Here is a 26,797-nt window from a genome sequence, read left to right on the forward strand (position 1 = left end):
TAGAAGAGTGCTTGAGCAGGACACAGGTGCTGATCTAATGGTGCTGGGGTGGGCATGCTATTCTGGCAATTGAATTCAGGCCTGAGCAGATGTTAGGCATGTGATAGGTATGTGCTGTACCACTTGGGTTATCTCCTGGGTCTCAAGACAGTCACTTTTTACTGTGTTCACTGCCAACTTTTTGATAATTACATTCATAGTTCAAGATAATAAAACTACACTACTTTAAGAAAATTATTAGCTCTGGGCTCAGAGACCCTAGCACTACCCAGATGTAAACCCAGAAACTTTCAAGTACTTTTGTGATGGCCCTGGTGTTCCCTGTAAGCAACACATTCTAGGGATCTAGCAGGACACACTGGTACAAATGGGTAAGTTGCCCTGGGAGTGAAACTTAAGAGTCCTTGAGCATCCTTATATAAAACTTATAAATAATTGATTTACAGAATACTGACTTCACATTATTATTATTATAACCTTCTTTCTTTCTTTTCCTTTCTCCCTCCCTCCCTCCCTCCCTCCCTCCCTCCCTCCTTCCTTCCTTCCTTCCTTCCTCCCTTCCTTCCTTCCTTCCTTCCTTCCTTCCTTCCTGTCCTTCCTTCCTTCCTTCCGTCCTCTCCTTCCTTCCTTCCTTCCTTCCTTCCTTCCTTCTTTCTTTTTCTTTCATTTTCTTTCTTTCTTTCTTTCTTTCTTTCTTTCTTTCTTTCTTTTTTTTTTTTTTTTTTTTTTTTTTTTTTTTTTTTTTGGGTTTTGGGCCACACCCGTTTGACGCTCAGGGGTTACTCCTGGCTATGTGCTCAGAAATCGCCCCTGGCTTGGGGGGACCATATGGGACGCCGGGGGATCGAACCGCGGTCCTTCCTTGGCTAGCGCTTGCAAGGCAGACACCTTACCTCCAGCGCCACCTACCCGGCCCCCTTTCTTTCTTTCTTTCTTTCTTTCTTTCTTTCTTTCTTTCTTTTCTTTTTTCTTTCTTTCTTTTTCTTTCTTTCTTTCTTTCTTTCTTTCTTTCTTTCTTTCTTTCTTTCTTTCTTTCTTTCTTTCTTTCTTTCTTCCTTCCTTCCTTCCTTCCTTCCTTCCTTCCTTTCCTTCCTTCCTTCCTTCCTTCCTTCCTTCCTTCCTTCCTTCCTTCCTTCCTTCCTTCCTTCCTTCCTTCTTCTTCTTTCTTTCTTTCTTTCTTTCTTTCTTTCTTTCTTTCTTTCTTTCTTTTTTCTTTCTTTCTTTCTTTCTTTCTTTCTTTCTTTCTTTCTTTCTTTCTTTCTTTCTTTCTTTCTTTCTTTCTTTCTTTCTTTCTTTTCTCTTTTTTCCTTCTTTCTTTCTTCTTTTCAGCTTTCCTTCCTGCTTTCCAGGCTTATGGGACCATTGGGGTGCCAAGAACCTCAAGCAAGATGAGCACATATGAGGCTAGTGCCATACCAACTTTATTGTCTCTCCAGTCCCAGGAATTTCTTTCTTATTACAGTTTTTCTGTCCTCTATGGTTTTTTTTTGTTTGTTTGTTTATTTTTGGTTTTTGGGCCACACCCGGCGATGCTGAGGGGTTACTCCTGGCTGTCTGCTCAGAAATAGCTCCTGGCAGGCACGGGGGACCATATGGGACACCAGGATTTGAACCAACCACCTTTGGTCCTGGATCGGCTGCTTGCAAGGCAAACGCTGCTGTGCTATCTCTCCACCTCTATGTTTTCTATACAATTATATGTTTCAGTTAGACCAGTACTTAGTATGTATATTGTTGTGACAGTATATGTCTTTCAATGTAAGCCAAGTAATGCACAATGATGATCTGGCCTTCACATAAACCTGTTTCCTCTGATATATGTATATGAATAAACATCATATATAATTTTATTTATTTTACCAAGCTTCTCTATATGTACTACTTGCTTATTTCTCATGCATATCAGGTTCTTTCACTACTCTAACATTGCAGATTGATCTCTAAACTCCTTATCATGCTAGGACTCTTTTGTTCAGCCAAACTTGGGGAACTGGTTTTGAAAAGAATTTTCAGATATGAACATAGCTAAAATAAGGGAGCATCAATATTTTAAAGAGAATCTTAAATTATTAATATACACTGCTTCTATGATCTGGAGTCATCAGCTTAAGAGTCATGTAAAATGAGGAACTAGAATAGTAGCAGAGCAGTAGGACATTTGCCTAGTACACATCCAACCTGGAATCTCATATAGTCTTCTGAGCCTGACACGTGTAATTTTTGAGTGCAGAGCTCGGAGTAACCCCTGAGTGTCACTGATTGTGTGTGGCCCTAAAACAAAAACAAAACAAAATAATTGTCTTAACTTGCTAAAAATACTGAAAGATAGACATGCTTAGGGAAGACTGCCAGCAGATCATGCCAAAGGACAGTTTTTGTTTGTTTCAGATCACAGCCAATTTTGTTCAGAGGCTATTTCTGGTTCAGGGCTCAGGGGTTTCTCCTCAAGATACACAGAAACTAAGTGTTGCCAGAGACAGAACCCTGAGCTTCATGTATGCAAAGCATGTGCTCAGATGTACAGAGACCCCGTTCTTCCTCTGTACTCGTTATTGTGTTGCTTCTCACATCTTTGAAAATCCTCCATATTGTGTTCTATAAAAGTTGAACCAGATGACATTTCCACCAACAATGAATGAGGGAAGAATCAGGACTTTGATGCAGGTCAATTTGACATTAAAATGTCAGTAAATTGAGTTTTTCCTGCTTATCACATGCAACTGTGTATTGGTATTGAGATCATCCAAGGAGGAAGAGCAGATTTGTGGAAGAGCACAATTATAAAGATTATCCAGGCTCTTCCTGACACATATAATGCACCCCCATTTTTTTTTTTTTTTTGGTTTTTGGTTCACACCTGGCAGCACTCAGGGGTTACTCCTGGCTCTATGCTCAGAAGTCGCTTCTGGCAGGCTTGGAGGACCACATTGGATGCCGGGATTCAAATCACCGACCTTCTTCATGCAAGGCAAATGCCTTACCTCCATGCTATCTCTCCAGCCCATAATGGCCCTTTTTTAATGTTGAAGGAAGCTCTGGAAAGATTCCCCTAACCTATAAAACCTAGTCCCAACTTTACTCTCTTTCTTTTTATTGTTCTTTTGTTTTCTGAATCATATCTGGTGGTGTTCAGGGCTTTTTCCTCACTCTGCAATCAGGGCTTACTTCTCGTGGAGCTCAGGAAACCATATAGGGTACAAGAAATCTAATTTAGTAATATGTCAGACAAGTGTCTTACCCACTATACTATTTTGCCATCTTCATGTGCCTTTTTAGAATGTCTTTTCTTCCATTCTTATTTTGAAGGCAGAACAAGTAATGCTTAATTCTAATCCTGCATTCTGGTCCCCATAATCTTCCAAGTGGCAGAGTTGTCTTACCTTTCCCATAATGTCAATTAATAACTTGAGAGCAAGAGGATCATGAACCAAGGAGTCTGTGTAAAAGGAACCAAGGTATTTCTTTGGATTGTTTTGATTATCCTGAGCACACAGATCTGGACGTACAGAAAATCCATGGGAGATTCTACCCACTGTGAAGGGAAAGGCACCACCTACAAGTGAAATGCAACATTGAGGAGTTAGCGTCAGTTGAAATGGATTCCTTTCAACTTTCTCATTATAAACAAGAATTTATTTACTGATTAGTCATATTTACAAAGAACCTTCAGAATTTCCAATTTTGGAAAATGACCCAGAAAAAAGGTATGAACTCATTTAGAAATTTAGACTCAGGGGATTTATCCTAAAGTGTAAGAAGAATTGGATATATATAGTCATTCTTTTCAAATATAGCATTATTTTTCTTTCTCTCTGTCTTCTCTCTCTTTCTCTCTCTCTCCCTCCCTCTCTCTCTTTCCTTCTCTCTGCACAAAGGAAAGGCTATGTGCTATTACAATGAGAACGTGATCTTCCACAATCTAGGAAGAAAGGTCTTCTCAGAAAGCAACTATATGATCACGTTGACTTAGCCTTTAAAACTGTGAGAAAATGTTGTTGTTTAAGGGACCAGTTTGTGGTATTTTTGTTATGGCAGCCCAACTTGACCATTATAGATAAGCTTTTACCTCCGTGTGCAAAACACACTTTCAGCTTAGGGAACTTCTCAAACACACCACCCATGATCATGGAGCAAATAGCTATGGTAGTCTCTGCTGGCATTCCTGAAAGAGGAAGCATATACAAGTTGTAAAGTTTGTCACTGTAAACAAAAAGAAACCCAGTGATAACATTGTGGCCAAGAAATAGCAACTTGCTGTAACTGCCAGGGCTGAGAAATGTGGAGTTTTTGTTCCAGAAAAGCTTGGATGTATAGAGGCCATTATTCTGGCAAGTAGAACCATCTGAAGCTTCCTATTTGTCACTTGCAGGTAAAAGGAACTGATGGCTGCACAATATAGGAGCCCAAAGAACTGGCTTTTGTCCTGATTCCCTCAGTTTTGGCTTTGAATGTAATGGGGGCAATTGGCAAATAGTAAGTTTGTGCAGAATTCTGTGTTTGGCTCATTGGCCTTTTGAGGACTCATTCAATGCTCCCAAGTCTGTACTTCTTCAACTGTAAGGTGGGGCAGCATTGTCTATTTTTTCAAGACTATTTTGGAACCTTGTGAGAGATGATGTTGGCAAAGTTCTTGGTCAGAACTTCACACTAGAGATGCTTGGCAAATATTAATGGCCTCCCTGTGTTTTATTGTCCTTATCTATAAAATAGAGGATATTAATGGCTAGTTCTTCCTCCTTAGTAAGTGTACAACAAATGTAAATAAATCTTATTTCTTCCAAGCATCTGCTGCTTCTTGGGTGTGAGAATGAAATAACTGAATTAAAATGAATGATTGCAAGTGCCTTGTGTTTCTAGAAGAAGGTGCTGGTTCATGTTTGAATCCTTTACTAGCTAGAAGCAATTTTGTGGCAAGATAACGGCTTTTTTCTGTTTTTGTTTTTGGGCCATACCCGGTGATGCTCAGGAGTTACTCCTGGCTATGTGGTAGGATTTGCTACTGGCTTGGGGGATCATATGGGAATCCGGGGATTGAACTGAGGTTTGTCCTGGGTCAGTCACGTGCAAGGCAAATGTCCTACCGCTGTGCTATCACTCTGGTCTCAAGATAACTGCTTTATAAATATGCTTGTCTGCTCTACCTGCTGAGCCCTGCACTTTCTGTGGTGAGTCCACTGAATGAAAGTTTTACCACATGTTCCTCCTGCACTAAGCCTGTCCCTGATCTATGAACAAGATATGATAGATTCATTACCATATGGTTTATGGAGAGATTCCTGGAGACAGAGGAATGATAGTGTCTATTATTTTTCATCCTTTGATTCAACTTTCCATGATTACTTAAATTAGAAACCCCAATCCATTCCTATATAGGAACCATCGTGGAACAGTTACTGCATACAGTATTCTGAATCTCAGTCCTCCACTGCTGGCACTCCAATCTGCTAATGATTATTATTGTATCCAGAATGGAATTCTGAGACCAGCCTGTTCGTTTATGATGTCTTTTTCTGTCATCTCTTTTCTAACCAGAATCACATTTCAGCTCATGACTATGTCCTTAGTACTTTTGCACAGGGCCTGGTATTCTGGAAATGAACAACATATGTATGTTGTATAACTGTATGAGGGAATGTGTGGGGTATCCCTTCCCCCAATACCCTTACCTAAGCTTTCTTTTGAGATGTTAATCCCATCTGGATGGTCAGACCCACCCACACCTGGGATGGGCTGGTGATTTTGAATAAAGAATAAAAGGCGATAGCTTGGTGGAAGGGAAAAAGAGAAAGACACAGAAAGGGAGAAGCAGCATGGAAGCAGCAAGAGCAGAGAGCCTGAGAGAAAGACATGAGCTGGAGAGACATGGCGCAGGGGTTCATGGTGGAGAAAAGCTATGAAGGAATAAAGCGAACTGACTTTGAGGAACCTTTGACTGCTTTTGAATTACTTCTCTGCCATTATCCTGCACCTTCAGACCTGTCCCCCTGAGGGGCTAGCGGCACGGTGCTTGGGGGCGCCTCACCCAACACATGGATTTTATGCTTTATACTTTATATTTTAATCTACAGGATAAAAAAAAGATCTTATTTCCTTTGTGTGTGTGTGTGTGTGTGTGTGTGTGTTGTAACCAGCAGTGCTCAGGGATTAACTTCTGGTTCTGCACTCAGGAATTACTCCTGGTGGTACTTACATATAGGAAGCTGGGGACCAAATCCGGGTTGGCTGCATGTAAGGTAAGCACCCTGTTACACGATAGCTCTAGCTCCTGAAATCATCCTTTATAAAATACTCTCCTAGGTTTTTCATGCAGGAAGTTTCAATGTTGAATAGGTATGAAAGATGCTGGATTCATATCTGTTAAGCTTCTCACACAAGAGAAGGTGTTCTATGAAGCATTGGGGCTTCTTCAGTCTTATTTAACTAATTGGTGCTCAAGAATTTGGAGTTGGATAAAGGATAGGAAACTACCTTGCTAAGTCGATAGATGTGCAAAAGCAATTACAGTGGCATAAGGTGTTAGAAAAGAGATTCCAGAGCAACTTTCTCATTTTAGAGGTGAGTGCAGGGGGGAAAGTAGCTATGACAGTTAAGACTAACTGTTTTAAGATAGTAAAGTAAGACTAACTGGAACAGCACTCCAGCTTCTTGACTTTCGTTATATTGCATCATTCAATTCTTATTTTTAACTTTTTTGTTTGGGTGCCACACATGAAGCTGCCCAGAAATTTTTCTTTGCTCTATACTCAGGAAATCATTGTTGGAATCTCTTATGGGACCATATGGAGTGCTCAGGATCAGATCTAGGTTGGCTACACAAAAGGCAAGTGCCCTGTCCACTATAATATCACTCTAGCCCTAATATCATTTTATTCCTCATAAAAGTTACTTCATAATTACTTTAATTAATTGGGCAAAAGAGAGAATGGACATTATTTTCCCTCCTCCAACTTCTCTCCCAAAACTTCAACCCCCCTCCCCAAGAATATCCAGTGCTATTAAGTTGGAGATCAACTTTTCCTTAGCTGTGTAGATAAGCTGGACTTTACAAAGATTACCTCTATCTCCATTTCTTTGTCACATTGGGGATGATACCGTATTTTCTGGCATTCTGGCATATAAGACGACTTTTGAAAAGAAAAAAAGTCAACCGAAAATTCGGGGGGTTGTCTTATACACCGAGTATATCCCCCCAAAAAAGTTTTGATATGACGCTAAATGAAAATCGTCTGGATATTGCCATGAAATGAATTTTCCAACTCGATCCTGCACCAATCACTGCAAGGCTGCTCGAACCGCCTCTCTCACTCAACCAATCCAAGCAGGCTTTTTATGTATGCAAATTATACAATTTTCTGTACCCAAATCTACACTGTTAAACGCCTGCTCAGATTGACCAGAGTCAGAGAAGAAGTCTATTATAGTATAACCTTTGAAACTTTGCTTGTTCCGATTGGCTCACTGTGGTACATACATTTGCAGCACAGGAATGTTCTCTCTTATAAGCAAATATAGGCCTATGTTTTAACTGTAAAATTAGGGGGTGGTCTTATAAGCCCGGTAGTCTTATACACCGGAAAATACAGTAATAAAAAATTAGATAAAGAAAATGGTGATTTTCTTTCTTTCTCTCTCCCTTACCCTCAGGTGGAATCATGAGTAAATAATGCAGAAGACAGAGAGCAGAAGAGGATATTAGGCACATGGAAAACTAGGTTTACAAATGAGAACAAGCAGTGTTGGCAAGGATGTGGAGAGAAAGGAACTCTTATCCACTGCTGGTGGGAATGCCATCTAGTTCAACCTTTACAGAAAGCAATATGCAGATTTCTTCAAAAACTGGAAATTGAGCTCCCATACGATCCAGCTATACCACTCCTAGGAATATACCCTAGGAACACAAAAATACAATACAAAAATCTCTTCCTTACACCTATATTCATTGCAGCACTATTTACCATAGCAAGACTCTGGAAAAAAACAAGGTGCCCTTCAACAGAAGAATGGCTAAAGAAACGTGGTACATATACGTGATGAAATATTATGCAGCCATCAGGAGAGATGAAGTCATGAAATTTTCCTATGCATGGATGTACATGGAATCTATCATGCTGAGTGAAATAAGTCAGAGAGAGAGAGAAAGATGCAGAATGGTCTCATTCATCTATGAGTTTTAAGAAAAATGAAAGACATTCTTGCAATAATTTTTAGAGACAAAAGAGAGGAGGGCTGGAAGTTACAGCCCACTTCATGGGCCTCACCACAAAGATTGAAGAATTTAGTTAGAGAAATAACTACATTGTGAACTATCCTAACAATGAGAATGTATGAGGGAAATAGAAAGCCTTTCTAGAGTACAGACAGGGGTAGGGTGGGGAGGAGGGACATTTGGGACATTGGTGGTGGGAATGTTGCACTGGTGATGGGGGGGGTATCCTCTTATATGACTGAAACCCTACCACAATCATGTTTGTAACCAAGGTGCTTAAATAAAATATTATTTAAAAAAAAAGAAAAAGAAAATAAGGTTTACTAATTACTAGCCCATGACTCCAAGGTTATCATAAGTAAGTGTTGATGATATTATTGACTTCTCAAAAAAAAAACAACTATGAGAATATCATGGACAGTTTTGGAAATCCTTTTAATAGTATGAATAGTAAGGGTTTAGTGTTAGATTTGAGTAAATTCCATTTTTAATAATCAATTATATGGTAGGATGACTTAACCAACCATGTTAAGACTCAGTTTCTCTTCATAAAATTGTTATTAACCTGTTGATCTCAGAACTGGAGCAATAGGACAATGGGTGAGTCACTTGCCTTGCAAGCAACCAACCAATGTAGGTTCAATCCATTGAGCTCTGCCAGGAATGACTCCTGAGTACAGAGGTAGGTGCAAGTCCTGAGTACCACTGGATGTGTCTCAAAAGCAATAACAAAATGTCAATCTCAGAGAGTTTAGTCAAACTTGATTTAATTTAAATGAGGCAACACAACACATTACTTATCTAAGTAAGAACTCAATAACTCAATCCAGCGAATTGTTTATAGTTTCTTACTGACAAATATATAATTCCATAAAAAAAAATCTTTCATACCCCAAGTTGACACAAACCTACTAGCCAAGGGAGCCAGTACTTGGCCATTCTTCCATCCATCTGCATGTCCCAGGGGTGCACGAAAATAGAACAATTCAGTTTTTCAGCTGCCTTCAAATAAGCATGGAAAAGAGAATAACTTAGATGAGTCAGCAAAAACTGAGGAAATGCTTCTGTCTAGGTCCAAATTTATATAATCAATAATGAACAAACTATTATTGAAGTTGCTTCTTGATCTATTCAAAGTATTCTGATGATCTCTGTACTGCTTAGGAAAGAAGAACACTTGAGTTAATTTGGGGTATGTTTATGAGGTAGATCATTGAGCTGGGTTGATGAATTTCATTTTTGTTTTTGAGCCACACCCGGCCATGCTCAGGGATTACTCTTGCCTCTGCACTCAGGAATCATTCCTGACTGTGCTTTCAGATTCATATAGGATGCCAGCAATAGAACCGAGGCCAGGGCCCGGAGAGATAGCACAGCGGTGTTTGCCTTGCAAGCAGCCGATCCAGGACCAAAGGTGCTTGGTTCAAATCCCGGTGTCCCATATGGTCCCCCGTGCCTGCCAGGAGCTATTTCTGAGCAGACAGCCAGGAGTAACCCCTGAGCACCACTGGGTGTGGCCCCCTAAACCCCCCCCCCCAAAAAAAAAGAACCCAGGCCAACCATGTATAGGGCAAGTGCCCTGCTCTCTGTGCTATGGCTGCAGCCCAACGTTTGATGAATTTAATGTACCATTTGACAAAACAAGCCACAGGAAAGAACCATCATTCAAATGTTTTGACTGAAAGCAAATTACTCAAGGATTGATCTTGTCCTTGAAGATGGAGGAAACTTCCCCTGCTGCTTACTAGGTCTACTCTTTTGTAAAGATGGTAGATTTTATCCTTGGGGTGGGTCCTTCTTCATTCCATTTGAAAACTAGAGGTTATGGAAAGTAAAGAAATGATTTTTAGGAGCTCAGAACTGAGCATCCTGGAATAGGCTGGCCTGACCTAAGCCATCACACTTAGTGCCTGACACTGGATGGGAGAATTCTGAATCTGAAAGGCATCTATGATGCCTTAGGAGTCCTCTCAGTTCTGGAGTGGTTTGATGATTAATGAGATGACTTCAGAAAGGAAAGTGCATTAGTCATGCAGGTACTGAGATGCATGCTATGGAAAAAACTATTCTAGGACCTTTATGAAAGTGAAACTACTATTTGAACAGAATAAGCTTTATTCAACAAAAATGGTTAATTAAAAAAACTTTAACAGACATTGATAATAGTGCTTACAAATGTTCAAAACTGATTTTCCTTAAGAGTATTTCTTTTCCAAATAAATTGGATTGTTACAGTGACTCAGCTTAACTTTATATATAAATATACCTTTACAAGTATATTTGGGTTAACTCAGCTAATGCATTATGACTTGTGAACAGAAGCATTTTTCCCTCCATAGATAAACCAATTTGGCTGGTGCAACAGGGGCTTCTGAAAGTGGTGAACAAAGGGTGAGTAAATAAAAGACTTTAAATGCATCAGGTTTTAGGGAATAGAAGAGAACATGTTAAAAGACATTAAATGAACCAGGTTCTAGGGAATAATATCCTTTAGAAGGGAAGCAAGCAAATTGGTTTCTGGTGATGAATGCAGGGAAGTAAGAGAATATTGACTTTGGTAGATGATTGATTCTTGACAAATGTACATAGTACTAATTATAATTAATTTAAATGAACAAAACACATTTTTGTTTATTTTTGTTTTGGGGCCATACCTGGTGGTTACTCCTGGCTCTGTACTCAGAAATTACTCCTGGCAGGCTTGGGGGAACATATGAGATGATGGTGATTGAACGTGGGCTGGCCACCTGCAAGGCAAATGCCCTACTCACTGTGCATCTCTCTGGCCCCTGAATAAATACTTTTGATCACTTTATGTAATGTGAAACCCAGTAGAGAATACAGAAAAAAGTCATTTATATAACCTTAATCATAACTCAGTAGTTTAATACTGCTCATGTGCCGAAGGCTAATAGAATTTTATAATTGTTAATAGTTTAATCTTTTGTGAGATGGGCACTTCTATTACTCTATTTTATAGAGAAAGATAAATATTAAGCAGATAGAAGCTAAGGAACTTAGCTCTTTTGAATGTTAAAAGTTAGAGGCAGGAAATTTGCCACTATCACTCTGTATGCCTCACCCTTATAACAAATTTTGTGTCTAAAAATTGATCCAGGGGCCAGAGTGATAGCACAATTGGTAGGGCATTTACCTTGCACACAGCAGACCCAGATTTAATCCCCAGCATCCCATAGGGTGTCCCAAACCTGACAGAAGTAACTTCTGAGCACAGAGCAAGGAGTAATCCCTGAGTGCTGCCGGGTTTGACCCCAAATAAAAACAACAAAAAATACAAAATAAAACTTTGAAAGATAAAGCCATCTTGGCTCATAGCAACTCCTTTTTTTGTGTGCAGGGGGTTGATTTTGCTCTTACTGACATAAGAGAAATGTGAAGCTAGCAATTCTTATTAAGCAAACAAATATATACCATCCACTCAGGACACCAATGAGTCTACTGGGGCCAGAATGTTCTGAATTCCTTCTGAGATTGGCAACCCTCCAACAGTCTAGTTAAAATGACTGATGGGTCAAAATACCTTTACAAATGAACTTGTCTTTTTGAATTCAAACCTATGGCAACTCTTTTTTGACCTTAGTAATTCATAAACTCATTTCCAATGAATAATGAAATGACTTGCAACTGAAGGCTTGTGCATAATGTGCCAAAACAACTTGAATGCACAAAGAAATGAATAAATCCTCTTTCAAAGTTCATTAAAGTTTCCAGAATCTTTTCACTGTTCAACTCTTGCAGCCAATAAACTTTAGGGAGTTTAGCACTTGGAGAAGCATTAACTCTTTCAGATCATTACAAGACCATTTCACAAGCAACCAGTCCTCTAAGTGATGGGCAGTGTCTGTAGCTACAATGCTGAGGGAATTTTTGCCTATAATCAGAGTTCAATAAATATTAAGGAAGAAATAATCAGTGATTATAGTGTTTGTAGAGTCCACCAACCATTATTAAATCCATGATTAAAGCTTTCACACTTATATTAAAAAGTAATGGAAAACTGTACTATATATATATTGGAAGATGGTGAGAAAATTTTAAATGCAATCAAATAAAGAATGATACAGATTAGGGACAGAGTTATAGTATAACAGGTAGGGCATTTGCCTTGCAGTTGTCAACAAGTGTTAGCTCCCTGGCATTCCATATGGTCTCTTGAGCCTGCCAGGAATGATTCCTGAACACAAGATAACCCCTGAGTACTGCTGAGTGTGGTCCCCAAACCAACCATCCAACCAACCAAAAAGCTTGATCTCTTAAAAATAAAAAAGAATGAGGGCTAGAGTGGTAACACAGTTGTAGGGTGTTTGCCTTGCAGTGGCTGACCCAGGACGGACTTCTGTTTGATCCCCAAGGTCCCATATGGTCGCCCAAGTCAGAAACAATTTCTGAGCGCATAGCCAGGAGTAAACCCTGAGTGCTACTGGGTGTGGCCCCTAACCCAAACAAAAACAAAAACCAAGAATAATGCAGGTTGCTTTCTGGCACTAAACAAAGCAGATTTAGTTGTAGAAACAACAGAAGAAGGAAAGTTAGGAGGAGAGCCGTGAACACTACAATTGAATGCTTTATCCATGGATGGCACTGACATCTTGCAAAGTCATATTATTTTATACAATATTTCAAATATTGCAAGTGATAATCAACAGCACACAAAATGAGGACTCACATTCTTGCCATCTAGTTTTATCAAGTGTTAATATGGTGATGGTTTATTTATTACATTCTTTTGTTAGATATTTTCAAAATCTATGGCTTATTGAAATATCTAAATTGGGCTGAAGAGAGAATACAGATGAAAAGGGGCTTGCCTTGCTTATATCTGACCCCAGGCCATCCCTGGCTCTGAATATAGTTCTCCCTTAGCACCTCCAGAGTTGACCTGAGCACAGAGTAATCCCTGAGCACTTCCAACCCTGATACCCAAACAAATTCTAGTTGATGATTAATGAAAAAAATAAAATATACCTATATATTAGATATTGAATTATGATGGAGCTTAAAAATCATGCATTGATATAAGTTTCATTTTAGCTGGGGGTCTCAATTAGGACATAAAAACCTATCACAGAGAATTTATAGACTTCGGATTTCATTAAATTGCAAATAAAAAACTAAAATACTATATCAATTTATTTTTAGATGAGGGGAATTAAGGGTTGCTATTGTTTACCTCTGTACTTTTCTGTATTGTTTATAGTTTCTTTAAAATGATCTTATAATTTTGAAAAGTTATAAGCTTTTATTTTATTTTTGGTTTTGGGCACCAAAACCTGGTGGTGCTCAGGGGTTTCTATGCTCAGGAATCGCTCCTGGTGGGTTTGGGTGACCATATGGGATGCCAGGGATTGTACCTAGGTCAGTCACATGAAAATCAAAAGCCCTTCCCGTTGTACTATCATCACTTCAGCCTCCATAAGCATATTTTTCTCCCAAGTAAAACCAAATATATTTCTTTTATGCCATTAACGTGTCTCTATTTGTAGCCCATATAAGGTTAACACTTTGACTTCCAAATGAAAAAAAGAAGGAATACCAAGGAAACAGAACTCTGGTACTTTCCCCAAGTTTTCTGACACGGGAAACATATCCATTCATGGGTCTCCTGGTGCAATCAGTGCCCACTCCTTTTGAGGGAACCTTTCCACATTTGCTCCTATAAGCCCAACATGTTGTCCAGCCTCTTTCTCGTTTTGTGGGAAGCTGCATAGGAACCTTTCTCACCAGCTGCTCTTGTTGGCTGCCTACTTTTTGCTTTCTGTGCTCTGCATACTCACTGCGTAGACAGGAAAGAGTTCGGGTGCATTCAGATCCCAGTCATTGATGTGGGAGCCGATCTGGACCCCAGGAAAGCCCAGCTCCTTCACACAGCGTTCCATCTCCTGGACAGCTAGCTCGGGAGCCTGCATGGGCAAAGTCCCCAGACCCACGAATCTCCGGGGGTGGTTTGCCACTGTGGCAGCGAGATCATTGTTCAGAAGCTGGCACAGGTCTAAAGTGTCCTGAGGTTTGGCCTGGTAGAGAAAGAGTGAACACCACAGCTTAAAAAAAAAAAAATATATATATATATATATATATATATATATATATTTGTTTTTGCTTTTTGGTCACATCTACTAGCAGGGTTTAGTCGTGATGGAGTTCAGTGGACCATATGTGGTACCTGGGATAGAACCCTGTTTGGTCATATGAAAGGCAAATGCCTTACCTGCGATACTATCTCTAGAACCCAGGAATCCTGTTTCTAACGGCAGACTTCTCTGTGAGATATAACTTAACTAGCCTATCTTCATTGTCACTTCAACATCATTTAAGTTAGATTTCCTAGTTCATTATAAGCAAGGAACTACAGGAATAACTCACCAGACAGGTAAATGTGGAGGGAGATAGGGTTTAATCTATAATTGCACTGTCCAGTGGAACTATAATGAGAGACACATACTAATTGTTATGTGAGCACAGGCTATTGGATTATATGAATTATAGGACAGAGCTTAAGAAAAAAGGTCAGGAGGGGGCACTGTAGTGTGAGGTGTGTGTGTGTGTGTGTGTGTGTGTGTGTGTGTGTGTGTGCCTGTGCCTGTGTGCGTGCGTGCGTACGCGCTTTGGGGTCAGATTGGTCCTACAGATCTCTGAAGGTGAACAGAAGACAAGGTCAATACTTGATGCATCTCTCTATATACTAGGAAGCTGAACATGAGTCCCTCCCTACAAGAAGGTGGTGAGTGATTTCACACTTACCCAGTAGCTAAACATGACAGGAACTGTGGAAAGGGCTTGAACAGTCACTCCTAGTCACAGACATAAAGAAAAAAACAGAGAGAATGAAGACAATCTGAGCACACCTGCCATGGCCCCCACACATGCCCTCATACCCAGTTCCTTCCTGTCCCCTTTTCTCAGCTTCTTAATCCCTTAGATTCGGGTTCTAGCAAAGGAAAGAAGTCAGGACAAAAAAAAATGACATCTTTTGAGAGAAACTAATTTACTCAATTTAATTTATCATGTTCTTTTTTCCTAACAATCCTGACTGAAATTTTATTAAAGCAAGACGGTGATTCATTCTCCGCAAACCCCCCCCCCCCACCGCTACACACACAGTGTTGTACCTAAAGCCATACTTGACATATTTGTTTCCCAGTCCATTTCTCATGCCGTTTAATTCAGCACCTAAGAGAGCCTGGATGAGCTTCACTATCTGGAAGACCCAAAATACAGAATCCCACATCTAGGAGGCTTAGAATCCCTTGTCTTCAAACTCCTGAGCTTGGGGTATCTAGAGAGATGTTACCAAACCAAGGATAATTCTGCTTCGTACCAAATTCCTCCTTTCTGGTTTCTCTTATCCACTCATTTCTTTTCATCCTGCTAACAGATCCAAGCACTAGCAAAGGTGAGACTTGTAGCTGCTCTCTCTCTCTCTTTTCTTTTTGTTTGTGGTTTTTGGGTCACACCCGACAGTGCACAGGGGTTATTCCTGGCTCCAGGCTCAGAAATTGCTCCTGGCAGGCACGGGGGACCATATAGGACACCGGGATTCGAACCAATGACCTCCTGCATGAAAGGCAAACGCCTTACCTCCATGCTATCTCTCCGGCCCCGTAGCTGCTCTCTTAATTATATTTTTTCCACCTGTAGTTAGTCTTTTTTCAACAAAATTAGAGTAAAGTGATAAAACATAGACCAGATTATGCCCTGATGCAAACCTTCCAGTAATATTCCATCATTTAAGATTAAAATCCAAACTTAAACTTGGTCTGCTCTCAACTTGAATGTAGTAGTGTCTTCTATTTTCTCTTACCTTTTTTTTTATCTTGATCTCCTGCCTATTATTGAGGGAATTTTCCTGAGTTTGGGACTTTTCTTGGACAATTTTCCTGTGTATAAAGTTTTCTTTAACTCATCAGAGGATGGGTTCCTTTCCCCACTCAAATATTGATTAAAATATTACCTCATTAGAGAGGATGCCCTGCCAACTCCTCGGACCCACTGTTTGATTCTTCTCCTTTATTATTGTAGCCATTCATTACTGTGCTTATTTATTCCTCCACTTGAATATAAACACCATAAGAGTTTATCTATCCAGGCTGTAGCTATGTCCAGAGTTAAATTTGACCAATTGAACATACCTGTTCAATAAGAATAAATCATTGCATACTTAGAGATAGAGACTGAAGCTTTTTGTGATTTGAGAGGACAGTTAAACATTTTTAAGTGATATTATTTACAGTCATTGATTAGTATAAAATTATATATGTGAATATTTTTCTGTGCTAAAAATTGAGGCACATGCTTTTACTTATATCATTCTGTTTTCTTTCTGAGATTTACGCTAAAGTCACCTCGTTTGGAAGTGATGGTGGGGTGGCACAGTGACCAGTAGCCATCACTTGTCATCATCTTCATATTAATAAATTATTTATTGTTGTTTGTTTGGGATATATATTATTTGGTTTTTGGAAACTGAATGGCAGGGAGGAACACAGCTCTTTTTTTTTTTTTTTTTTTTTTGGTTTTTGGGCCACACCCTGTGACGCACAGGGGTTACTCCTGGCTATGTGCTCAGAAGTCGCTCCTGGCTTGGGGGACCATATGGGACGCCGGGGGATCGAACCGCGGTCCTGTCCAAGGCTAGCGCAGGTAAGGCAGGCACCTTACCTCTTGCGCCACCGCCCGGCCCCGAACACAGCTCTTTTAATTAGACTTTATGCTTTTTAAACAGGGGGTGTTTGACATAATGGCATGGTACTATGCACACAATGCGAGGTATCTCCAAATGTTCTCACTGATTCAAATGGCCAGTGGATAAAGGGGATTTTAGGAAAACAAACCACAAATGTTCTCTTTTAGAAAATTTGATTCAGTGGATGGGGCTGGCAAAAATTAAAATATAGACAGATGGGGAGGGTGCTATTCCTGGATGAGTACATGGCAGTCATTCCTGGAGTGCTCAGGAAAAGTTATATGATGCTTCAGGTTGAACCCAGATTTCTCTCAAGTAAAGAATGCACACAGCTGCTTGAGCTAACTCTCAGCCCCAGAAAACATTTTAAAATAATCATCCCAGAGACATCTACAAAACATCCAAGGTTGTTTATAACATCACCTGGAGGCAATCCTCTACCAGGGAAGTCCCTACCGATGCTCTGATATCAACCTACTCAAAAGAGACTTCCCTTAACACTGAGAAGACTTAACAACAACAATGACCTGCTTTCAGGACAGGTCTTTCTGTATTGCTCCTTAATTGTGAGGTGAAACTAGAGGATACTCCACACCAGCCTGACTTCAATGTAGAATGTGCAGATTCCAGGATCTTTAATACAGAAACCTGATGCCAACAATAGAGACTGCGTGAAAAATAAAACTGTATTGGCACTACAGACAATGACTTGGATTGAATAGACTAGTTTGCCTGGAGCCTAGAATTGGTCTTATGCCAGGAAACTTCAGGGGTAGGGTCTCCTTGTATTTAGACCAAGGCTTTTCCTTTCCATGGCCCCAATATTTTGGTGGGCCTATGCAAACAATATTTGCCACTCTAACACCGTTTTTACTGTGTTCTTTTGACTCTAACCTTTAATAAAACCCTTAAACTTTTGATGTTAACGTAAACTAATATGCATGTGTATGAAAATATAAAAAAAATACTATGCCTTCCATGTTTAAGGAGTCACATAATTCTCATGGCTTTAGATTGCTTTGTGTACTGCTAAGAAATGTTATAATGTACTACAATCGGGGGACTTGTGGATAAAGTAATTGTACATGGGTTCTGCCCTATTTTTCTTAATGTTCTTTGACTGTAAGTTCAATATTTAGGCATCAGCAAGGGGATTTCTTTTGAGAACTCTGTTTATGGGTGATTGTCCTTCTTCCACTGTAACTTTGCCTTCTCTTTGCATCATTGTTCTCATAATTAAAAATAAAAAAATTAAAAAAATAATTATCCCAGGTGATTATTATGCTGAGGGAGGTTTGGGAAAAGCTTTTATGTAGCCCAAACTACAATACTAATGCTTCTAATAATATAGTCCCAATTCACAAGAAGGTGATAAGTTACCAGACCAGCAAATACAGATGTTGAGCAGGGACAAATGTAAACAGATCGCCTGACCCTTCGCTGCATCTGGAGCCTCAGCCTTATGATGCAGAGGAAACTGAGCTCCCCCCAACCCTTACTAGGCCTGTCTCCCTCACCAATTCTACCTCTTTGGGTCTGCTCCAAAACCAGTTTCCATAGCAACTCAACCTGCTTAAGATTCTTAAAGATAGATCACTTCATTATTATCTTATTATTTTTATTTTTTCGGCTTTGCATTATATCTTATTTTATTTTGTATTTTTGATTTTTTTGGGTCCTATCTGGCAGTGCTCAGGGTTCATTCCTGGTTGTGCTTGTGGAACTATATGCAGTGCAAGAGTGACTGCAGGCAAGCACCTTACCTATTCCCTGTTTTATTTTTCCAACCCTTGCATTGCATACTGTAATGAAGAATCCCAAGGTTGGAAATTATATTTCTTTCCCATTTATCTTTCCCAATTTTATCTCCCATGTATACCATAAAAATGGTATAAATTCAGAAAAACCTCCTCCTCATTTTCTTTTCTTCCCACTGTGTTTAGTCCAAGGGGTCAGTCTTTCTGGGTTCAAATCCTACATCTGCCTCCATAGTTGTATGATCTTGGACAAATGGCTTAATCTTTGTCCCTCAGTTTCTTTTCCTTCGAATCAGAAATAACAATATGCTCATACTAAACCCACCTCTTAGGTTGTTAAAGGAATCAAGTGAGTCAAGACATGTTTGGTGCATATAACAGTGCCTGGCAGAAGACAGATAGATAGATGTTCAGCAAGGGTTGACTGTGACTGTTCTCTCTCAAGAATTGTCATGGAAATGAAGATGAACCAAAACTGAAAGGAAACACTTTTCATCTATACCACAGTCACAAGCCATGTTCGTGTATCACTCACCTGCACTCCTTACCCACAGATTTCTATTTGACAGAAAAGTCTTTTTCTACTTCTAGGTAGAGCATAACCAATGCATTTTGCTATATGTCTAGGAATATGTTTTCTCTCTAACAATTCTCCTGACCCCACAGACTTCTAGAACAGGCAAAAATTCATTATGCTCTGGCCAACAGACAACAGAAGTGCTTCGGATTTTCTGAAAAATTGAATTTGAACACCACTTAAATGTACTCATTAAAATGATTTACAAATCAGTGTTTGGCCCTAAGTATCTGACACACTTGAGACTACCTCTGATTTGGACCTAATAAGTCAACTCATTTTGTACACATCTTAGAATAAAATGTTTCCTGCCATTTCTGTACTTTTATTTTAGCTTTGAATGTGTTTGTCATTTATTAAGGAGGTGGAAGTGATAATCTTCTCTTTCAGTGTATGATCAACAGTAGTTTGCTTTTCTACTTTGACTGTAAATCAGAGATGTTCAGCTTTTGGCAGTACTGTAGTAGAGGGTTCCCCTTCACCAAAATGGTCAAGGTCCAAGCATTTCCAGAAATTTGGAGGGCTTTTTCTTGAAACATGTTCTCATTGGGTTAGCAGTAATCCAGGCAATGATAAGGGAAAGTTCAACATGGTCACCGTTCTATATTTTATTTTATTTTTATCTTTTGAGTAACACCTATTGGTGCTTGGGGCCACACTCTGCTTTGCTTGGGTTTCTCTGGTAGCATTCATGGGTCCAAAAAGTGCTGGGGATCAAATCAGGGTTGATTGCATACAAGGTAAACACCTTGACTCCTGTACTCTCTCACTGATTTTAAAATTTTATTTTGTTTTGTTTTTGAACCACACCTGGATATGTTTGGAAAGTGCAATCATGTAGAGCTTCAAACTTAAGATTCCCACATACAAGAGTCCTATTTCATATTAACTTATTTTATTGTGGTAATATTGGTTTATAAGACTATATATTTTAAAGGTATAGTTTCACACTTCTTGATGTATACTACTACATCAAACCCCTCAAGCAAGTTCTAAATCCTCTCCCATGGTATACTGACCCCTCTGTACTCTGTCAACTCTCTCACAAATCCTTCTTTAGTAACTTCAGTTTTGTAATCCAAGGGTTTGACTTCACTTGGCATTCTTTGTTCCCTTGCTTTGATTATTTATAACCCATTAATCTTGCTATATTGTAGATGGTATTTGAAGTTTTATTAAGTTGGAAGTGAGGGACTTGTTTGACTTTTAAAATATAATGTAAAGAAATGCAGGTGGAGGCTAGATAATACATTTAGTGTATCTGCTTTGGATGCTGCATACCCAGGTTCAATACCCAGAACCTCATGTGGTAACCTAAATGCAGAATCAGGAATAAGCCCTGAACATCACTGGGTGTGAAACACTCTCTTTCCCTCAAAAAGAAATGTAGACTGGTCTTAGAAATTGTTATTGATTTAGCATGAAAGCAAACATTTCCTAATTCTTCCCTTCAAAATTCTAGATGGTTTCATTGTAGAGGATTGTGAGGTTGCACAATGAACTCCTTTGTCAACTCTTCTCATTTCTACCACATGTATTAGGGGTATATTCTGTGCATAGAGAGAAACTGTAGGAAAAAAATTGGATGCTAATTATTGCTAAGAGAACAACTGGCATCTTTTATCAAAGAGGACAACTGGCATCTTTTATCTGTGAGTTTTAACTTTTTCTGTAGTAATTGGCCCTATAATGAACAAATGCATTATAATTTAAATCTTAGGAAATAATAAAATATCACTAATTTTTGATGATACAACATTCTATTTTAAAGTATATCATAAATTAAAAACAAGAAATCTATATTGTGAAACATGAGAGAAGGTGCCCTTCTTCCCTTAGAAGAGCTACAACTGGCCTGATGAAGGAAAGTTTAAGAATAAAACTGGTATCAACTTCACACAAGGCAAGCACCTTAATCTCTATGCTATTTTTCTAGCCCAGAGTTGTCTTTATATCCCAATCAAAAATTGGGAGCGTTTCTTTTATTTATTTGTTTTGAAATAAAATAGCTTTGATTATGAAATGAAGATGAGCTCTATATTCTTATTTCCTAAATGAAAAAGAGAGTCTTAAAAAGTTAAAAAAACAAACAAACAAACAAACCTATAGTGTAAAGGAAAAAATAAACGAGACACCAGTCTGACTCTGGAGAGATGTATACCTAGAGCATTTTTGAGAGTAAGTACCTGTTTGGTTCATTTCTCTAAGACGGACTTGTGGATCCCAGCAGTTCTCTTGGATCACTCTGAAGACCTTTCCATCTTTCAGCATCTTTGCTTCTCCCTGTGGCAGAAAATTCCCATAAGCAAAAGGTGATCTAAGCTTAATCAGATGAACCTATGTACTTGAGGGAGGCATTTTTTTCCCTTGACATTTAATTTATTTAATTTTCCCCAAAGTAGAAATATGTTTATTTAATAAAATTATTATATTTATTAATTTTTAATAATATCTTTATTTAAGTACCATAATAACATTTTAGTTTTAGTTCTAAAAAAGAACACCCCCATTCATATGCAACCTTCCCACCACCAATGACCCCCCATCTTCCTCCTGTCCTACCCCCTGCCCATATTTAATAGAATTATTTAATCTTAATGTGTTCATTTGGCTTGAAGTGAAAGGGATGTTGGGTTGGGGGAGGTTGGCTGGCACAGAGGGAATAAAATCAAGATCATGGCCTACTGAGGCTGCATGGCTAAGGATGGCCCAGTATCTAGAGAACTCTAGCTCTGTACCATTTAAAATAAGAAAGACACTGGATTAGAACTTATCCAGCCTCTTTTTGTGTGTGTGTTTGTATGTCTGTGTGCAGCTGTGGTAGTAATGGTGATGGTGGTGGTAGAGACAAACCTGCTCAGGGATCACCCTGATAGTGCTTTGAGGATGATATTCAGTACCAGGGGATGGAACCCAGGTTAGCCACTTTCAAGGCAAATGCCTTACGCCAGGGGTCTCAAACTCAATTTACCTGGGGGCCGCAGGAGGCAAAGTCGGGGTGAGGCAGGGCCGCATAAGAGATTTCGCTTACCGAATATTCGCAATAAAAAAATCGCATTAGGGGGCCGGGAAGGTGGCGCTAGAGGTAAGGTGTCTGCCTTACAAGCGCTAGCCAAGGAAGGACCGCGGTTCGATCCCCCGGCGTCCCATATGGTCCCCCCAAACCAGGGGCAATTTCTGAGCACATAGCCAGGAGTAACCCCTGAGCGTCAAACGGGTGTGGCCCAAAAACAAAAACAAACAAAAAAAAATTAAAAAAAAATCGCATTAGTAAGAAAAAAATTTACAAATAATCGCATTAAACATTTGCATACCCCGAACGGAACTGCTCGGGGTATGTGAATGTTTAATGCGATATTTTTCTTACTAATGTGATTTTTATTGCGATTATTCAGAAAGCAAATAATTGTGAATACTGCGATATTTGAAGGCCGGCCACAAAATGTTGTATGGAGGGCCGCAAACGACCCGCAGGCTGCGAGTTTAAGACCCCTGCTACACCGTGTATTATCTATCTAACCCAACCCATCTCGTTTAATAGTGGAGAAACAGTTCAATTAAATGAGAGCAAGGCGGCTTTCCCCAGGAAGTATTTCATCATATTTTCCAACTGAAGGTCTCAAGTCAGACTGTTTTACTTTTCTTTTCTTTTTTGGGGGCACACCCGGTGATGCTCAGGGGTTACTCCTGGCTGTGAGCTCAGAAATCGCTCCTGGCTTTGGGGACCATATGGGATGCCAGGGGATCAAACCAAGCGCCGGTCCATCCTAGGCTAGGACATGCAAGGCAGATACCTTACCACTTGCACCACCGCTCTGGTCCCTGTATTAGTTTTCTTAAGGGTCCTTCTAGGATTTGAAAGAGACAGAAACACCATTGAGCCCATGGACTCTCCTACTTTGCAGTCAGAGTGACCAAAATAGAATGGTGCAAAGCCCACTCCATATCCATCCGAAGTTCTTTGCAAGGACACACATTTTGAGTGCTAGAAAATAAGGCCAATCTTAGGGCAACTGGAGCATGAGTTAAAGTCAATATGACAAATGTTCAAGATTTCATAAGATCCACTTGCAACATTTGTTTTCTAAACTTCATTACTCTATAACTGAAGTTTCTAATTATTCAAGTTGTTACTTATTACCCTGTTATCAGATTGGAAACTGCATTCATTTTTGTCCTCTTAGCTTGATCATTAGTTGCATCCAGGCCTACATTACATGTTTTTTCTCCCTCCTTTGGTTCCATAGGTAAGACCTTCCCCCACTTTCCAGAAAAATCGGCAACTTCTTTGTTTTTTTTTTTCCCCCTTCTTTCCCTTTATTTTTTTGATGTTGTTGCCATGACTGAAGCTCACACATACTTGCTTAGGGTGCTTTTCAGGAATCAAACTCTTTCATTTGTGATTCTCACCCATATTCTCCATGTGGCACTCAACAGGAGTAGTTTCCCTTATTTATAGTGTGCACATACACCTGACAGTGCAGCAGAGACCACACACGATGTAAAAGGCCAGGGATCCTAGACAGCAGATCATTGGAATGGCACTTGGAGCACGTGGGCAGCATAAGGAATCAAATGGGTGGCCTCACAGTTGACATGCACTTTAGTAACTCAACCATATTCCAGACCATGAAGACTGATTCTTTTTTTTTTTTTTTTTTTTTTGTTTTTTTGGGCCACACCCGGTGACGCTCAGGGGTTACTCCTGGCTATGCGCTCAGAAGTCGCTCCTGGCTTGGGGGACCATATGGGACCCCGGGGGATCGAACCGCGGTCCGTCTCCTAGGCTAGCGCAGGTAAGGCAGGCACCTTACCTCCAGCGCCACCGCCCGGCCCCAAGACTGATTCTTTTTAAACCTACAAGTCTAACAGGTCATTTACATCTCACATGCATGCAAAAGATCTTAAATATTTTCTATTTTCTCATTTTTCTTTTTTTTTAGTTCAAATCTTGTAATATTAAGCAAAGCCAGGGTTACAGAAGCAAAGCAGCAGTAAATTCGAAATTTACATTCTGACTTATATTTAATATTCCCTTTTCACATAAGCATACTGGAATATGTATGTTTACATTGAGTAATGGTTTAGAAATATAAAATGTATGTAAATTTAATTAAAAATATAAGATAAATGTAGTCTCAATTATATATGTAAATTACATAGCCATATAAATTTTCACAAATTATTCCTGAAATTAAGTTTTGCTGGATGCAGTATTCTAGGCAAAGCATTTATTTCATTGAATTTTGTCACTATGTCCCATCACTGCGTTCTGGCCTTGAGTGTTTCTTGTGACAGGTCTGCTGTAAATTGCAAGGATGCTCCCTTGAATGTAATTTCCCTTTTTGATCTTGCTGCTTTCAGTTTCTGTCTCTATCTATGGGATTCGTCATTGTAACTAAGATGTGTCTTTGGGAGTTTTTCCTGGGGTCTCTTTTAGTTGGTACTCTTCAGGGTTGCAGGATTTGGTCGCATGTATTTTTTTTTTTTTTGGTTTTTCGGGCCACACCTGTTTGATGCTCAGGGGTTACTCCTGGCTAAGTGCTCAGAAATTGCCCCTGGCTTGAGGGGACCATATGGGACGCCGGGGGATCAAACCACAGTCCTTTCTTGGCTAGCGCTTGCAAGGCAGACACCTTACCTCTAGTGCCACCTCACCGGCCCCGCATGTATTCTTTAGCTCTGGTAGTTTCTCTTTAATGATGTTATTGATTGTTGATTCTTCCTGGAGATTTTCTTCCTGGGTCTCTGGGACTCCAGTGATTCTTAAGTTGTTTCTGTTGAGCTTATCATAGACTTCCATTTTCATCTGTTCACATTCTTTGAGTAATTTTTCCATTGCCTGATCATTTGCTTTAAGGCTTTTTCCAATCTCTTCTGCTGTATGACGTTGTTATGCATCACATCTTCCAGCTCACAAATTCTATCCTCAGCTGCTGTTACCCTTCTGGAGAGATTTTCCATTGAGTCTTTCAATTCATCTACTGAGTTTTTCAGACCTATTTTTGACCTGTTATTTCAGTTTGGAGTTTTCTGATTTCTGTCTTCATATTTTCTTTGTTCTTATTAGAGTTCTGCTCAACTCGTCCTATGCTTTCTTTTTTTTTTTTTTTTTTTTTTTTGGTTTTTGGGCCACACCCGGCGGTGCTCAGGGTTACTCCTGGCTGTCTGCTCAGAAATAGCTCCTGGCAGGCACGGGGGACCATATGGGACACTGGGATTTGAACCAACCACCTTTGGTCCTGGATCGGCTGCTTGCAAGGCAAATGCTGCTGTGCTATCTCTCCGGGCCCATCCTATGCTTTCTTTAAGTTCTGTGAACATCCTCCATATGTCTTCTCTATACTCCATATACTTCAAATATACTCCAATATTTATATGCCGGACCCCAGTGGAGGGTGTTATCAAGAAAATCTTGATATTCTTGTGATCAGGAGACCTGTCTCCTATATCTAACATTTTCATAACCTCTCCATATCTGAGAGACTGACTGGGTGGTTGGCCATTTTTTGGGTCATCAGAGTTGCCATCTTCATTCTCTATGCCTGGTGCTTGCCTGCGTTGTTTCGCCATTGGAAGTGATGTCAAAGAGCCTGCCTAAGAGGGTATGTATTTTCAGCCTTGACAAGAGCCCTCTGGGACTGCTTTGGCTCAGAAGAATTCTTCCTTTTAAGTTTTGTTCTGTTTACAGACCACTTCCAAGGATTAACTGACATAAAAGAATAATGATCCCTTTCCTTTACATTCTTCTCCTAATTGAGACACTCAAAGGGTTAGTTTCTGAAAAACTTGTGGAGTCTGCAAAGGCCTCTTTTGAGAGTACACCACAACTCCACATTACCTGGCTTTTTAGGGCTGGGATGTGGCTCAAGTGGTAGAACATATGCCTCACATGTATGAGACCCTAACTTAAATGCCTGTACCACAAGGCCCTTGAGCAACCTTGGGCGTGGTCCTATTGGATGTAGTTCTAGCAGCCATTAAGAATCAGATGTAGGGCCCGGAGAGATAGCACAGCGGTGTTTGCCTTGCAAGCAGCCGATCCAGGACCAAAGGTGGTTGGTTCGAATCCTGGTGTCCCATATGGTCCCCCGTGCCTGCCAGGAGCTATTTCTGAGCAGACAGCCAGGAGTAACCCCTGAGCACCGCCGGGTGTGGCCCAAAAACAAAAACAGAAAAAGAATCAGATGTAGGGCCCGGAGAGATAGCACAGTGGCGTTTGCCTTGCAAGCAGCCGATCCAGGACCAAAGGTGGTTGGTTCAAATCCTGGTGTCCCATATGGTCCCCCGTGCCTGCCAGGAGCTATTTCTGAGCAGACAGCCAGGAGTAACCCCTGAGCACCGCCGGGTGTGGCCCAAAAACCAAAGGGAAAAAAAATCAGATGTAGCTCCTAGCAGTAAAAAGAAGTAGCATTGACATCTGTTCTGATTCCTTCTCTGTCTTCTACTGGTGTTTTTGCTAAAAAAAAAAAAGAAACACTTCCTAATAAACCTCCCACATACTCATATCTGTCTTAGAATGATTCTTAGGAAACTTGGAGTGCACTTCAGCCTGT

The 26,797-nt window shown here is 39.9% G+C and overlaps 1 protein-coding gene across 2 annotated transcripts in view; it reads right to left on the minus strand.

The window, feature by feature from the left end:
- The window catches only part of ACMSD (aminocarboxymuconate semialdehyde decarboxylase), a 106,013-nt gene that overhangs the window by 68,320 nt on the left and 10,896 nt on the right, over nucleotides 1-26,797 (minus strand). For both annotated transcript variants that reach the window (XM_049773016.1, XM_049773017.1), the window contains exons 3-8: nucleotides 21,428-21,524; nucleotides 14,966-15,015; nucleotides 14,002-14,238; nucleotides 9,115-9,208; nucleotides 4,067-4,162; nucleotides 3,381-3,553 (exon numbers count right to left, since the gene is read on the minus strand). In XM_049773016.1, the coding sequence (XP_049628973.1) occupies nucleotides 3,381-3,553; nucleotides 4,067-4,162; nucleotides 9,115-9,208; nucleotides 14,002-14,238; nucleotides 14,966-15,015; nucleotides 21,428-21,524 (747 nt within the window). The remainder of the gene's footprint in view (nucleotides 1-3,380; nucleotides 3,554-4,066; nucleotides 4,163-9,114; nucleotides 9,209-14,001; nucleotides 14,239-14,965; nucleotides 15,016-21,427; nucleotides 21,525-26,797) is intronic.

Source organism: Suncus etruscus, chromosome 5 (genome assembly GCF_024139225.1).
Source record: "Suncus etruscus isolate mSunEtr1 chromosome 5, mSunEtr1.pri.cur, whole genome shotgun sequence".
NCBI classification, from domain to species: domain Eukaryota; kingdom Metazoa; phylum Chordata; class Mammalia; order Eulipotyphla; family Soricidae; genus Suncus; species Suncus etruscus.